The sequence below is a fragment of the Panthera onca genome, chromosome B2 (assembly GCF_046562875.1).
Source record: "Panthera onca isolate mPanOnc1 chromosome B2, mPanOnc1 haplotype 2, whole genome shotgun sequence".
NCBI lineage: Eukaryota > Metazoa > Chordata > Mammalia > Carnivora > Felidae > Panthera > Panthera onca.
In genome coordinates this window covers 95,632,586-95,648,885 of record NC_138343.1, presented here as the reverse complement: position 1 = coordinate 95,648,885, position 16,300 = coordinate 95,632,586, and the positions used below count along the sequence as shown (strand labels likewise).

Genomic DNA, 16,300 nt, shown 5'->3' with positions numbered 1-16,300 from the left:
TCATGATCTCCCAGTTCATGGGTTTGAGTTCCGTGTTGGGCTCTGTGCTGACAGCTCACAGCCTGGAGCCTGTTTCAGAGTCTGTGTCCCCCTCTCTTTCTGCCCCTCCCCTGCTCACACTGTCTCTGTCTCTCTCAAAAATAAATAAACATTAGAAAATTTTAACAATAGGGGCGCCTGGGTGGCTTGGTCGGTTAAGCGTCCGACTTCAGCTCAGGTCATGATCTCACGGTCCGTGAGTTCGAGCCCCGCATCGGGCTCTGTGCTGACAGCTCAGAGCCTGGAGCCTGCTTCCGATTCTGTGTCTCCCTCTCTCTCTGACCCTCCCCCGCTCATGCTCTGTCTCTCTCTGTCTCAAAAATAAATAAACGTTAAAAAAAATTTAAAAAAAAAAAGAAAATTTTAACAATTAAAAAAATTGGTCTTCTCTTGCTCACCTTTTTTTTTTTTTTAAGTTTATTTATTTTGAGAGAGAGAGAGAGAGAAAATCTTAAGCAGGCTCCATGCTCAGCGTGGAGCCCAACACAGGGCTTGATCCCCTGAACTGTGAGGTCATGACCTGACCGGAAATCAAGAATTGGATGCTTAATCGACTGAGCCACCCAGGCACTGGCTTGTTCACTCATCCTTAAGCCAAAAAACAGTATTTCCATCCAGACCCTAAGTCTTATCTCCAGACATGGCTACACATGAACGTTGGCTATTTACAGAAACCAACTGGAAACTCAAAAGATTAAATATGAATGTGCCGAATTTGAGATTTTTCTAAAGAGGGTGAGCTATGGCTCTCAAAGGGAAAAAGGTCCCTTTACAGTCGAGAGTTGTAGGAGGCACCAACCTAACCAGACAAACAAACTCAGCATCGTTAATGGGAAGCTAGGTAGCACCACCTCCTTTTGTGAGGTAACAGGCAGATGTGGCACCACCTTTGTGAAGGACCCTTTCCGAATCCGCATGTGACCATACCTCTAGACCCAACCCCTACTATGCAGAAAACTCAGGCAATACAGCAACAAGTCAAATGATTTGAGGAAACGCTCAGAGACGAAACCAGATTGTGGCATATTTCCTACGACAGCAGACCTAAATACTGCAGGGACTGATACTATAGGGTAAAACTGTAAAATGAGGGTATGAGAAAAACGCAAAATTCCAGAGCGAGGTTACATGTATGGAGGAGTCAGGCGGATGGGACCGGGGCTGGGGACGGTGAGTGGACACCATGCTAGGTGGGTGGTAGGCACACAGGGATCGGTCTTATTACTAGGCTTCATAATGCACACATATATATCTTCTTCTGTATATAGCAAATATTTCATAATAAAATTCATCAAAGAATATCTGGCCGTTAAAAACTGTCTCTTGAGTTCAGAACAGCAGCATTTTAGTGCCAGTTATGCTAAAAATTAATCCTAAATTTGAGGAAATGACTAAAGCCAGTCTTCCTTAGTTAAACAAGGAAACAAAGAGCATTGTGGAATACATGCTCTTTATGCTCCTGATAAAGTTCCAAAATTCTTTATTAGGACTATACCCCCTCAAAAGAAATGTACCCCCTGCCAAGAAGATATACCCTCACCTCTGGGAGGATGGGTACTAGCATTAGCCAGGTATTAAAACAAAGGTTTAAAAACAAATTCTACTCAACAGAATCTGAAAGAAGATTTTAGAAATTATTCAATTTTCCAGGTAAGAATTTGGCAAGCAAAACCCTTATTTTGTGTAGGTGTAGAAGAGTTTAACCCACAGTAAATAGGTTCTGGGATAAATCTCCTAACAGAATCTAAGGAAACACTTCTCTTACGTCAGTTCAGGGGACCAGTGCACCAACAGAAGCAAAATGAGCTCAGGTACTTATTATCAGTTGAATTCTCCCAACCCATCAAGACTCCCCTTGGAGATCTATAAAAGTACTAATGACCTGTTCCCAAAGCCAGCCAACCAAGTTCAACGACCCCAACTTTGAACTGACATCCAAAGTAGCTTTCTATTATCCTAACGGCAATAGAAATGAACAGCCAAAACAAAGAGGTCTGTCCCCACACAAGCCATCATAAACTGGATGCTATGGTAGGTTTGGGACTCCCCCTCTATGAGACAAGTTAAACTTACTGTGAAGTAAGAGACATTACTTAGATGTAGCTCATTATGCTTCAACAGAGCCCAAGACTGAGTCATGAAACCGTCCAGACACAGAGATTAAAATATTATGGCAGACGCCTATTTCATTCTTTTCTAAGGAAAGTGGTTGCTCTCAATTTCACATTAATACTTTGAGAAAAAAGATCTACAGATCTCTTTGATGTAGGAAAAAAATTAAAGGCGGCGAAGATGAAGACCTTTTCTTTTGTTTAGCTTCCTCCTTTTCTTCCCAACCACTAAATATAAACAAGCCCAAGGCTCAGATAGCTTCTCTACTCCCTTTGAGATCTATCCAGTGCATGACTGAAGTACCTTCTCTGTGCTGAGGACTCTTGAATTTCTATCTCCAGCCTCCCTCTGGAACCCCAGTCCCCTGTATCCAGTCACCTTCCTGTCCTCTTACTTGGATGTACAGTTGGCACGACCAGCTTCACCTCTTTACAACTGAACTCCTGTTTTCTCCATCCCAATAAATGCTGGCGTCCCAAAGCCTAGATATTTCTCAGCCCCTCACACCCCACATACAATCTGTCTGTAAATGCTGACAGTTCTACCATGAAAATGTATCCAGAATCTGACCACTTCTCACCAGCACTAAGCCACCAAAACCTCTTGCCTATATAATTGCAACTGCCTCCTAATTGGTTTCTTTGTTTCCACTCGTCTCTATTTCTTTTTTTTCATTTGAGAGAGAGAGAGAGAGAGAGAGAGAGAGAGAGAGAGAAAGAGGGGAAGAAAGAGCACTAGCGTGCATGCATGAGAGGGGGAGGGGTAGGGGTAGGGGTAGGGGCAGAGACAGAGGGAGAGAAAGAATTTTAAGCAGTCTCTGCACTGAGCACAAAGCCTGACAGAACTCCATCTCATGATCCTGAGATCGTGACCTGAGCTGAAATCAAGAGTTGGGATGCTTAACTGACTGAGCCACCAGGTGCCCTCCACTCTTGCCTCTTTACAGTTTATTTTCTACATAGTGGCTAGAGTGAGCTTTCTAAAGAACAAGTTAGATCAAAATGATCACCATGTCACTTGGAGTAATCTAAAATCCCTCCCCAAACCAGACAGGACATGAGGCCTCTCTCCCATCCCAGTCCTCCTAGCTCACTCGTCTCTAGCCACCTTGACCCCCTAAGTAGTTCCCCAAACACACCCAGCAGGGTTTCACAATGGCTTCCTGCCTGGGACACGCCCCCAGAGCCTCCCCTCTCAGACATCCCAAGGGCTGACTCCGTCCCTTCCTTAAAATGTCACCAGAGACCTTAACTGACCATCCTTCTAAAACAGCATTACTGCTGTTTCTCGGATTCGTGTTTCTTGTAGTATTTCCTATCTGACCCATTACACAGGTATTGTTTTTTGCATATGCCATTGACAAAAACTTTTGAGCCTTCTCTGAATATACGAATATTTATAAATTATATATGTTATCACTGAATACATTATGAATAAAAAACATACATAACAATAAAATCTTAAAAGGAGGAGATTTTAAATGAAATGGAGGGCACCTGGGTGGCTTGGCTGGTTGACCATCTGACTCTTGATTTCGGCTCAGGTCATGAGCTCACAGATCGTGGGTTTGAGCCCCGTGTCCACTAATAGTGCAGAGCCTGCTTGGGATTCTCTCTCTCCTTCTCTCTCCACCCCTCCCCTGCTTGCTTTCTCTCTCTCAAAAATAAGGTAACATCAAAAAATGAATGCATGAAAGAAATATAGAGAAGCTTCAGCGTGTTTTCTTGCATCTCAGTGGATGTCTTTCCCATGCCCTGGGCTGTTTGCTCCACTTCAGAGACCACGACACTCGATACTCGGGACTGCCGCCTGCACTTTCTGTCCTAATTCCCCCCATCTGAGATATTCCCCACTTCCTTCAAAACACTCTTGCAGTTTCCTGCAATTTGTGAAACCAACCTCGTAAGGGCTCTGGACAGCATTGTGTGAAAATGTTCAAGGAAGTCAAGTACCATGTGTGTTGGCCTTGGAGGGCCTCCTGAAGTATCAGGAACACATGCTTTGAATTACCTCCTTTGAATTACCATGAAGGCAAAATCTGTTACACAGCTCGGAATGAATCAGGTTCCTCTGTGATAAGGAAATCCCAACATTAAAAACGCAGTTTTTTCCTCCCCTGCACTTCCTCCAAGAAATCGTTATTGTTTAGAAGAGAGCTGAACCATAGTGACATAGGTACAAAAGAAGCAGAATTTTATGTGCCATCTGGAAAAAAAAAACCCTTTTAGTCGATCGTCACTTAACAGGACAACAAATCAGAGAGTAACTTAAGTCCTTCCAGTAGTACACTCACAAAAAAGCTTCATTAAAATTGCATCTGAAATAAAATACTCACGTGCCCCAGTGTACTTTAATGGAACAAGTCTTCTGCATGATACCGAACCCCTGCATCTCTTCAGTGTCGTCAAAGTAGGAATTTAGGAGTCCTAACCCTTCTGGTTCAGTAAATAAGTCAATCTGACTAACTCTGTAATCCTGAAGGAAGAAAAAGAAGTACGCGTATATGATAATAATTACAGCATGTACTTAACTCTACAATAAGTTCGTTATTTTTTTTAAATAATTAAAATAAACTTTAAATATACACATACATTTCACAGAGCACCTGCCATTTATCCCTTCCCTGTTTTCACCCATGACTTAATGATATGTGGTCTTTTGGGGCAGCCATGTTGCTTTGGCCATATACCTCAGCAAAGATCCCCATAAATGTTCTGGAACATATTTATTCCTCTCATCCTCACTGAAAACACTGCTTGGCTTTCCTTGGTGACAGGAGTTTTAGTTGCTCTCCTCAGAAGTGACCATCCAACTCCAGAGGCTCTAGAGTCCATAGAGGGGCTGCATTTGGAGCCTTCCTCAACTGCCATTTTGTGCCTATGAACAAACCCCTTATGGTAACTCTCCTTGACTATGATCAAAGCTCTACGATGGTGGTTTGGTCTAAGTTGTTAAAGCAAAGGTACACATTTATGACTGTGGTCACTGTTCCATGTCCTGCCCAGCAAACATACTTCAAAAGGCCTCTCCTGGCTGAGTGCCTAAGTGCTAATCAAACATTTATTGAACTCTAATCTTGCTGAGCTAGGTGAACTGAGATACAGAAGAAATGACACTTAGGTTGGCTCAGGGGAGGCTCTTTTAAACATAACCAAAAGGAACAAATTTAATGCACTAAAAAGGTGACCCTCTTAACTATGCAGTGACTTATGTTCATGTTTAAGCAACCACAATCCGTTGAAAAAAAAAATCATAACGTATCAGGAGTCATAAGTGTTCCTACCCTTTAACATGACACCATTCAGAAAAATTCACCCTAATTAAATAAATCAGAAATTTATAAATGATTAAATGCACAAAAATGTTCATACAGCATTGTTTAAAATAGTAAAAAACTAAAAACAACCAATTCCCACAAAAAGAAGGTAAAATAAATGATGGTACATCATTTCATGGAAACCTCAAACCATATAATAAGTAACATGAAAAGCATTAAGTGCATTAAGTTGGCTCTTACCAGGCAAGATAGGAGGCGCCTCTTTACCAATATGCTTCACTGCCTTTATTTACCCTCCGGCTCTGGAGAGCACCTGAACCCTCACCCACCAGATTCTGACACCGTTGCACCTCACTGAGAGGTCACCAAAGGGAGTGTGATCTTCAGGAAAATTATATATAGAGAGAAAAAGGATTGCCAACCACAGTTTTAAGTGAAAAAAGGAAAACAGCACTGTACCTGTATCATGATTATAACTACAGAAAATGGAATATGGCCAAGATGGAGCAGGGAATTTAGAATAATTACGAGAAAATATCTCATGATGGTGGGATTGGGGTGATAGGTTGAAACATTGCTTTATTACCAGTATTATTTGAGCAATAAATAAAAAGGGCAGGTTAATTATCCCATGACTATAACATTTGATTTTTAATTTTTAAGAATATTTATTTTTGAGAGAGACAGAATGTGAGCGGGGGAGGGGCAGAGAGAAAGGGAGACGCAGAATCCGAAGCAGGTTCCAGGCTCTGAGCTATCAGCACAAAGTGGGGCTCGAACTCACAAACTGTGCGATCATGACCTGAGCAGAAGTCAGACGGCTCAACCGACTGAGACACCCAGGCGCCCCTGTCTATCACATTTTAAAATGGGGTTCCTCAATGTTTTAAGGTTTATCACATTACATTCTTAAAACTATTAAAAGATAAATCACTTAGAATACCAATGATCATTGAAGTCACTCAGAAATGTTGATTTAAGAAACAAGTGATATTTCCCTCTGCCAAAAGCTGTTACTCATTCTTACTCATTCTCATTTTGTAACATTCCTTATCTCCCTACTGCACCCTAATGCCCATCTGTTACACAAATGGGGTTTTAATTTTCCACTTGGAAGATACCATTAACTACATTTTTAAAGGTAAAGAATCATCAAATTCCAACCGCCACAAAGGCAGACAGATACAACTTCCTCATCAACAGATAAGGAACCAAGACATTTTACCCAGTCCCTAAAGTGACTTTAAGTACCTACTGTTCTTAAACCCACATGAAATCCCAGAGTTGAACTATCAATTGAATTATTTGGGGATTATTTATTTTTCCAAAATAAATTTCCTGTAAGCCACTCAAGGTAATCAGAACTCACACAGCAACTGGGGCACCTGGGTCGCTCACTCAGTTAAGCATCTGACTTCGGCTCAGGTCATGATCTCACGGTTTGAGGGTTCGAGCCCCACATCGGGCTCTGTGCTGACAGCTCGGAGCCCGGAGCCTGGAGCCTGCTTCGGATTCTGTGTCTCCCTCTCTCTCTGCTCCTCCCCCACTCACGCTTTCTCTCTCTCAAAAATAAATAAGCATTAAAAAATAATAACAAAAAATAACTCACACAGCAACCAAAACACTAAGTAAAAGAAAAACTTATTCATATAGAATTCATCAAAATCAGGTTATTAAGTAAAATACATTTGGAGATGGGGATGGGGGACAGGAGTAAGAAATCAATCTTCCAAATTCATCATGGAAAAAAAAAAGACTAATCAATTAGAATGTTTCTTTTCTAATTCATTTCAAGTGTACAAATGTATGGAAAATATATCCATGGAGCACCAATCAACTGTTTTTCCCATTCACTTATGTCATAAAGCGAATTTTTCTCTCAAAGTAAGTATCATCCTTGGCATTCAATAAATATTTGCTGAATCAGGGGCGCCTGGGTTGCTGAGTCGGTTAAACATCTGTTAACCGGTTCAGGTGGGTTTAGCTGAGATCATGACCTCATGGTTCGTGAGTTTGGGCCCCGAGTAGGTCTCTGTCCTGACAGCTCAGAGCCTGGAGCCTGCTTTGGATTCTGTGTCTCCCTCTCTCTCTGCTCCTCCCCCACTCACGTCTATGTCTCAAAAATGAATAAACAAAATAAATAAATAAATAGATAGATAGATAGATAGATAGATAGATAGATATTGGCTGAATCAGTGGATTCTGGTTTTCCCATAACCTACCTGGACTACATGTCTGAGTGAACCAATCACCACAGGCTTAGCAGACTCTGCCTCCTCGTTTCCTTCCAAAGTATCTTCTATACACCAGAGACCAGAGAGTTCCAATTCTCCTTCTTCTAAGGGAATGGAGTGCCCTTCAAAATTTGGTTTCTCATACAAAATCCAACTAAGAGTAAAACACAGCAAAACTATTAGCTACACTTGATGAGGTTTTGATAACTCAAATATTCTAGCTAATAGCCTCTCTCCCCATCCACCCTGCTCTTGTCTCCCTCTCCTCCCCTTCTCTTCTCTCTCTCACAATATACACCGCAGCCAGTTATTATATATATATTTTGTGGAAATTCTCCGGCAGTTAAGGTGTATAAACTCTCCCTAAAACTAAACTTATTGGGCATAATTAAGCCTCTGATAATCGAAAAACCATATCAGGATCTAAAAGAACTTTTGACTGTCAATACGAACATTGTAGAGCCACTAATGTGCTACAGAATTGTCAGTTAGTGAACAGTTGTAAATGGTACTACATCAGATAAATGGACTTTTCTTATAATGCTTTTTTCTCCTTATACATGTAGAAGATATTGCTCAGAGGGATTTTTACTTATATTTTAGAGCCATATCAATGGGTATATTGATATAAAGTAATATATGTTAATGGAAAGCATTTTAAAATTCCCCTTCCAAACAACAAACATCCAAACACTAAGGAAAATCTCATTTAATATAGGACAGTGCTGCTCTTAGATGCTTATACTTTTAAAAGAGAAGCCAACAAAAGTTGGGGAAAAAAAAGCACTAGCATATTAAAAATAAAATTGTTAGAAAATTTGTCTTTAGCCGTATTTTTAGTCGTCAAATTTAAGAACAACAGCTAATTGTAGTTTTGTAATGAATGCGTTGAATATATAGAAAAATATTAAAATATTTAAAACCTAACAGGAAAGATGTTGCATATTTAATCAAAGAGAAAACAAACAAAAACCCTAACTAGTTTTTTAGACCACAATTGTCTAAAGCCCAACCACATTTCAAAAAAGTTTATAGATAGGTACCAAAGATAAGTATTTATGCCAGATAAGTGATTTATTAAAAATGCCTTTTCTTAATTCAACTTCCTGTGTATTTCCTAGAAGCCATCAAGCTGGTAAATAATTTTTTCACCAGTTCCTTTAATCAAAACCACCTGTTGCTGAAAAGTTGAAAAATAAATTTTAGGTTAGTCATCCAAAATGTCTTTTCTTATAGGATATTTAATATTATACCCACATGACTACTGAAGTTCTTACCAATGTCTCTGAAAATTCATAAACCAGAAGTGTTAGTGTGGACTCTGATGTGCATTAGTCCCAGCAGTGTGAAATGAGGATATATGGGAAAAGAAAGCTGTACATAAATAAGGCATCACCTCTATAAATCAGAAACGTGGTTAAAAACCGTAATATCTTAGGGGCACCTGGGTGGCTCAGTCAGTTAAGCGTCCAATTTCAGCTTAGGTCATGATCTCACAGTTGGTGAGTTCAAGCCCCCACATTGGGCTCTGTGCTGACAGCTCAGAGCCTGGAGCCTGCTTCGGATTCTGCGTCTCCCTTTCTCTCTGCCCCTCCCTGGCTTGTGCTCTGTCTCTCTCTGTCTCTCAAAAATAAATAAATGTAAAAATAAAAAATAAATAAAAAATATTTAAAAACCGTAATTTCTTACATATGAATTTCTTTTACTACTAAGACTAGTATTTTCTGCCCTTTACATTGCTAAAGGCATAATTTTAAATGAGTACTGAAGACCAAAAAGGTAATTAAAAATGTAAAACACAAACCCTCTAAGTCAGGAACCCAAAGTGCCCTTCTTACCATCCTCTGACGACCTTGACGATTACCACCGGAGAGAGGCTCCAAGAGGTACAATCCTCAATGTCACCGAAAACTTCAATGCACTCCTCAGAGACATCTGGGTCCCTGTAGATCACTACCTATAAGAAAAGGAGAGTGGCAGCACAGGATTGGACGTTATCAGACTAAAATAAAATCTGGGCTAGAAACGGAACATCGTCTTACCTTTCCAGGCCGGGGATTGATTTTATTAGGAACACTTCCTCTAAGTGTCTGTAATCAGATGAACAAAAACACAAGAAATTAAACTTTGTGTAAAAGTCTTCAGAGTTTCTCCACCCATGATCCTTTAAGTAAGATCATATTTTTGCCTCACAATTTATCAGTTTTGAAGCAGTGCACCTTGATCTGTGCCAAAGCTGTACTGAAGTGCTCTTTGAGTCTACACTATTAAGAGATCTTTTTCTCCTCTAACTGAATGTGCCATTTCAATTTCTCATTTAAACAGGTAGAATATTTCTACCAATTTAGAAAATTCAGGGCCCAAGAGCCAGACCTTATATTAGTCCACAGAATAAGAATTCAGCTAAGAAATTATAATTCAGATGATCTCTGCACAATCTCAAGAGAAATTATAAAGTATTAATTATGTATCTAGAAGAAGCTGCATCAGTTTTAAGTGTTTATATACTTACTTATCCAAATCTATAAGTACTGTCTTTTCACAGTAACATCTTATCACATAACAAGTATTAGTCTACATAAAAGGGGGTTTATGGTATATACCACAAAGTATATTACACACAGTATACTGAATCCTCCCTTTTTGATGGACAAAATACATTTTTTATGACTCTAAAATTAATCATTTTCAAGACGAGCTGACAAGACCAGTAAAACCAGAAATGCATAATAAAAATAGTAATTACACATGAAAAAATATTATAAAACATGAACTACTTTCAATGCTGACCAGGATGCTTATTTTAAGGACTGCCTTTGATCTGATCACTCTTGCACCATGGCACAGGAAAGCATGCCAAAGACCACAAGAAGGCCTCAGGAGAGCATTATTAGAAATCCAAACGGCATATACTTATTTATATATACACATTAGAAGTAGATAAGCTGAAGACAAAGCCTGAAATTTAAAACAAAATTCAGGTAAGACAATAAAGACAGAATAGTTATAGAATAAACAAAGCCCAAGACCTACGGAAAAACAAAAAATAAAATTTTTTAATCATAAAAAGACCTAGAGAAAGTATAAAGCACTTTGTCTGCTTCTCCTTTTTACTTGATTTGGCGTGATTTTTCAAGAGATTCCAGAGGGAAACTGTGTATTCTGTTGTCAGACTCACCAGACTGCTGTCAGATAAGAGAAGTGATCAAAGAATGATTAAAAAGAGAAAATAAGGCTGGAATGAATGGGAAGTAGACCAGTGGAAATTTTGCGCTTGAGAAAAACACTCAAAAATCTTATGATTTCTGAGCGCTATGTGCTGATTCAATTTTGTTTGTTTACAGCAGTGGTTCTCAAAGCGTGGTCCCGGGGCCCTTGAAGGATCCCCAAAAACCTTTCAGGAAGTGACTGAGGTCAAAAGTGTTCTCATATTATGAGAACACTTCTTATTAAGAAGGGGGGATTTTCCTTTTCAGTCTCTTTCTCTCACAAGAGCATGGTAGAATTTTCCAGATGGTCCAGGACATGTGATGGTATAACTTCTCTGATGCCTTAATAGAAGGTGCTTGTGTGTTCTCATGACTTAAACTCTTCTTAGTATTAATTTCTTTTCTTTTTTTTTTTTCTTTTAATATTATCGTCAATTTGGCTAAAATACAGTATAAACAGTGTGCTCCTGGTTTGGGGGTAGATTCCTGTGATTCATCGTCCACACACAACATCCAGTGCTCATCCCAACAAGTGCCCTCTTCAATGCTCATCACCCATTTTCCCCTCTCCCCTATGCACCCCCCCCCCCCATCAACCCTCAGGTTGTTCTGTGTATTTAAGAGTCTGTATTTAAGGTTTGCCTCCCTCTCTGTTTGAAACTATTTCTTCCCCTTCCCTTCCCCCATGGTCTTCTGTTAAGTTTCTCAACTTCTATATATGAGTGAAAACATATCTGTCTCTCTCCGACTTATTTCACTCAGCATAATACCCTCCCAGTTCCACCACGTTGCTGCAAATGGCAGGATTTAATTTCTAATGTAATAAATTCCAATAAGCAGAACCCATATGGACAAAAGCTCTTTGGTGTCCTCAACAATTTTTAAATAGGAAAGTGTCCTGAGACCAAAAAGTTTGCAAATTTTTGAAAAGAGGGATCTGAACTTCCACAGGATACCCAACCATACATTTTGAAAGAGCTTCCAAAATTATATTCTATGACAGGCTCGAGCCGAAGGCCATGCAGCAAACAGAAACGTGCCGTACTCCCTGTAAAATGAGGAAGGGGGCACAGGATCGGAATTGACTGGCTGTGCGAGGCGGCCGGAACAGAGGTCCGCTCCAGTTTTGGGGCTAGCACAGCCGCCCTCTGGAACTTACATTCTGCCTTCCTCATTCATGGTCTTCCCTCCACTGGAGCATTAAGTGAGGTAACAGAAAGACACATTCGCACCAAAAACTCAGTAAAGAAAACAACTTCTGGAAATCAGGTAAAGGAAGATGGAGAAATCATAATTGTTCCTCAAAATCCTGTTCCGTTGCCCTCTCTATCACATTGAGGGAAAGACTCAGTGCAGACCAAAAGCCTTTATGCTTCCACACCTTTGTAGGAAAAAATGTTTCCCTGATGAAACTTCCAAATAAAGAGAAATTAGTTCCTGGATTATACGGGATAATCATCTATTGCTACTTATGGGAAGAAAGAGTGAATCTTACACCGCAAGAGAAGGGATTAGGAAGATTTCTTGGTGGGGGCTTTTTTCAATAAATGAAACAGCTTTACAAATATTCAAAATTCTAAGTACAACACGGAGCATTTTTACACAGAACCAGGTAAGAGAGAACATCTGGTCTGTCTCTGAACTCTCAAGGTACCTTACCTACACCTTTCAGAATACAACATATAAATTCATTAGCTTTAAAACATTTGTAGCTCATTTTTCCTGCTACACTACTAAAACCTTGAAGACAGAATCTAAGTACCCTTCTTCCTCCCTAGCAGTCTCTTCTACACATAGTAGGTTTTCAATGTGATAAATGAACAGCAAACTCTCATTCACACGCATACCCATTTGAAAGAACACGAATGGCTTGTCATCTCTCTCTCCTCTCATTTCATAAACACCCCCAATAAATGGTAATATGTTGCTACTTACGGTTGGATCTGATAATGACATTGCAGAAAAAGACACGCTTGGGTCAAACCGGCCAGATTTGAAAAGACCCATCAAGTCTGTGTCGCTATTTCCATAGTTTGGCAAGTTTGACTTAAGAACACTTTCGACATGATTAGCTTTTTCCAGATCATCGCTGTTCTTCAGTTTAGAAAATTCAGAAAATTTCATTTCTGGCAAGTGTGGATTGCTTCGTGAGCCCAGATCTTCGTTGGCTTCCTCTTTTGGCAGGTATTTCTCCATGTAGCCTGGACTTTTCAAACCCAAAGGAGACGGATTTGTGGTGTTGAAGTTGAAGACCTTTACGCTGTTGGCTGGAAGGTTTGGCTGTTCTTTGTCTGAACCGCAGGGCGGGGCACCCTCGGCCCCGGGCTGCAACGGCAAAGACCGAGAAAGAGAACTGTTCTGAGAAGCACCGAAAGATGTGGTCATAGTACTGACTGATGTCACAGAGGGAGAAAAGATTTTGTCGTGTGGTAAAGAAGATAACATGCTTGAGAAGAGTGCACTTTTTTCTAGCCTAGATCTCTTAACGCCCCCATTTGTAATCTCTTTGTTCTCTTTGTCATTTGTTTCTGGAGCCAGCAGAGGTTCGTCTTTCCCATTAGTGTGAGTGTACAAGGACTTGAAAAGAATACTCTGCTCGGTGGATGTACGTTTGGACCTCAGTTTGGATTTTGTGTCAAGGTTCTGCATCAGCTGTAAGGCCGGTGACATTTCTGGCTGGTTTTCCCTTTTCTTCCCCAAACCAAAGGTAAACACGTTGGGATCTAACACCTTTTCCAAATTGTCCTCGTGAATAGGAGGCATGACAAAGTGAGGGGCAGGAGAGTTTGGCACCCTGGACTTCTTTTTCTTCTGAGGCACACAGACCGTGCTGTCCATCTTTTTGATAATTTCAGTGAATTTTTCCATATCGGAAGAAGAATCAAATACACTATCATCGCTACCAGCAGAAATGTTCAAAAGACTGGCAGGGCTGTCCTGGCCATTCGCAACATTCCGATGTGGACTTTGAGGAGCTTCTGAAGGATTTCGGTCACCAGAGGAGCTGACAGGGCTGGATTCAGTCTTCAGGGCTCTTCTGTCGCCCTGACTTTGAGCCTGGATAGGCAGAGTTTTCTCTGGTTCTGGCGGCATAACTTGTGGGCCAGATTTCGCTGCGTGTTCCTCTTTGCAGTGAGTGTGTTTGGGTGATGTGCTCTCGTTGCCCAGAACTTCCTCTTTCTGGGGAGCACAGCTTGCAACAGAAACCACTTCAAGTTCATCGTTGTGGCAACTTGGCAACTGTGCTTCTCTAACTGCAGAGATCTCTGAGAGGACCTGGGGGCCTACATCCTGGGTGTTCTCCACGGGGAGCATGAAGGATCGGACCTGGACAAGGACCTTGGACGGACCCTCGGTGCCCACGGCTCCCGGGCTGTGCTCTGTGGACAAAGGAGGGCTTGCTTCTCCTCCTTCTCCTGCAAGTTTGGAGGGAGGCACGTTCTCATCATTCTTTTGTGACAGAACACATCCATTATGGTTTTCTGACACTTTTAGATCAGTGCATGGAAAATTGCTCGTGGTAGCTTCAACACATGTGTCTTTGGGTGCAGGCTGTGAAAGAGAAAGCCCGTTAGATGACTCAGCTGGGGGCTGTGAGTCAGAAAACGTATCCTGGGGCTTTGGTCCGGCTGTTGGAGGGGACTCTTTGGTATCAAGAAGGGCGGGAATGTCTTCTGCTGGATCAGTCATATTTTTGAGTACAAGTCTTTTGCTGTCTGCAGGCTTTGAGTCATCCTCTCCTAAGAGCTTGTGGTCCTTAACAGGAATCAGAGCAGTAACCACTGCTTCAGAAGGGCAGCCAGCATCTGTTTGCACATCTGCTCTATCACCTTGGGTAAGCGGACAACCAAGAGCTTGACCCTCGGCGGGCTCGCCTTCTGATCCTCCTGCACCGGGGCTCCCGGCTGCTGGTACAATCTCCTCTTCAGTAACTTTGGATTCTGCAGAGGTTTCCTTCACCCGCATACCATTCTGGTGACTACTTGGCATTACTTTCTTTTCGGATTGCTCCATTTCCTTGGCTTTTTTGGCTAAGTTCAGCTTCGCCCTCCCGACAAATGTTTTATTAGAGGCAGGAGTGTTCCTTGTGCCTCGAATGTCAGCATGTCTTGGACTACTGTTTGCCCGTTTGTTTTCAAACAAGGAGATTTTGTTGGCAGTGTTTCCTTTATGAACTGGCTGGCTAAATGGATTATGCTCATTTCCCAAGCTGTCAGGATTCTTAGGGGTTTTAAGATTTAGTTCCACATGTTTGGGCTTGGCAGGGCTGCAAAAATAAAGCAGGAAGATAAAGTTATTGGCCTAGTTTTAAAAAGTGAACATACCAATTTATTCCAAAACCAACATCTTTCTGGTATAGAACATTTGTTTTTTCATGAGACTATTTTTTTTAATGCTTATTTAATTTTGAGACACAGAGAAATAGAGCACGAGTGGGGGAGGGGCAGAGAGACAGAGACACAGAATCTGAAGCAGGCTCCAGGTTCTGAGCTGTCAGCACAGAGGCCGATGCGGGCCTCGAACTCACAAACCGTGAGATCATGACCTGAGCTGAAGTCGGACGCTTAACCGACTGAGCCACCCAGGCGCCCCTCATGAGACTTTTATTATTATTATTATTATTATTATTTTAACCTCATGAGACTATTTTTAAACAATCCTAAAGACTCTATCAACTACTTTTATTCTTTTTTTTTTTATTTTTTTTTTTAACGTTTTTATTTATTTTTGAGACAGAGAGAGACAGAGCATGAACGGGGAGGGGCAGAGAGAGAGGGAGACACAGAATCGGAAGCAGGCTCCAGGCTCTGAGCCATCAGCCCAGAGCCCGATGCGGGGCTGGAACTCACGGACTGCGAGATCGTGACCTGAGCCGAAGTCAGACGCTTAACCGACTGAGCCACCCAGGCTCCCCTTTTTATTCTTTTTTAAAGTTTATTTTTGAGAGAGACAGAGACAGTGTGAGTTGGGGAGGGGCAGAGAGAGAGAGGGAGAGTGAGAATCCCAAGCAGGCTCTGCACTGTCAGCATAGAGCCCAACGTGGAGCTTGAACTCAAGAACCATGAGATCACGACCTGAACCGAAACCAAGAGTCGAAGGCTTAACTGTCTGAGCCACCCAGGTGCCTCACACTATCAACTATTTTTAACAGATGTTTTGCTTCTGTATGATTTAACTAAAAGTCTGGAGGTAGGAGGTTAGCAAGTTTATCAAGTACCTAGTAATGTGAGCACAGTGCTCAACACTAGAGTCTGAAGACATCTTATGGCCTGAAGAACATTAGAATGAATTTAAATATTTAATGTACTCCCTTATTTTAAATATGTAAATGATTTTTACATATCATTGTAAACATCAGTTGAATATTTTCATTTCATCATAACTTTTTAAACATTATTTCACAAAGCTAGATTATAAAAATATTTATT

The 16,300-nt window shown here is 41.1% G+C and overlaps 1 protein-coding gene across 1 annotated transcript in view; it reads right to left on the bottom strand.

Moving 5' to 3' along the window:
- CRYBG1 (crystallin beta-gamma domain containing 1) overlaps nucleotides 1-16,300 on the bottom strand; it is a 190,135-nt gene that overhangs the window by 34,007 nt on the left and 139,828 nt on the right. Inside the window, exons 4-8 of the mRNA XM_078447177.2 lie at nucleotides 12,807-15,138; nucleotides 9,705-9,752; nucleotides 9,501-9,619; nucleotides 7,651-7,816; nucleotides 4,487-4,626 (exon numbers count right to left, since the gene is read on the bottom strand). Coding sequence (XP_078303303.2) covers nucleotides 4,487-4,626; nucleotides 7,651-7,816; nucleotides 9,501-9,619; nucleotides 9,705-9,752; nucleotides 12,807-15,138 — 2,805 coding nt within the window. The remainder of the gene's footprint in view (nucleotides 1-4,486; nucleotides 4,627-7,650; nucleotides 7,817-9,500; nucleotides 9,620-9,704; nucleotides 9,753-12,806; nucleotides 15,139-16,300) is intronic.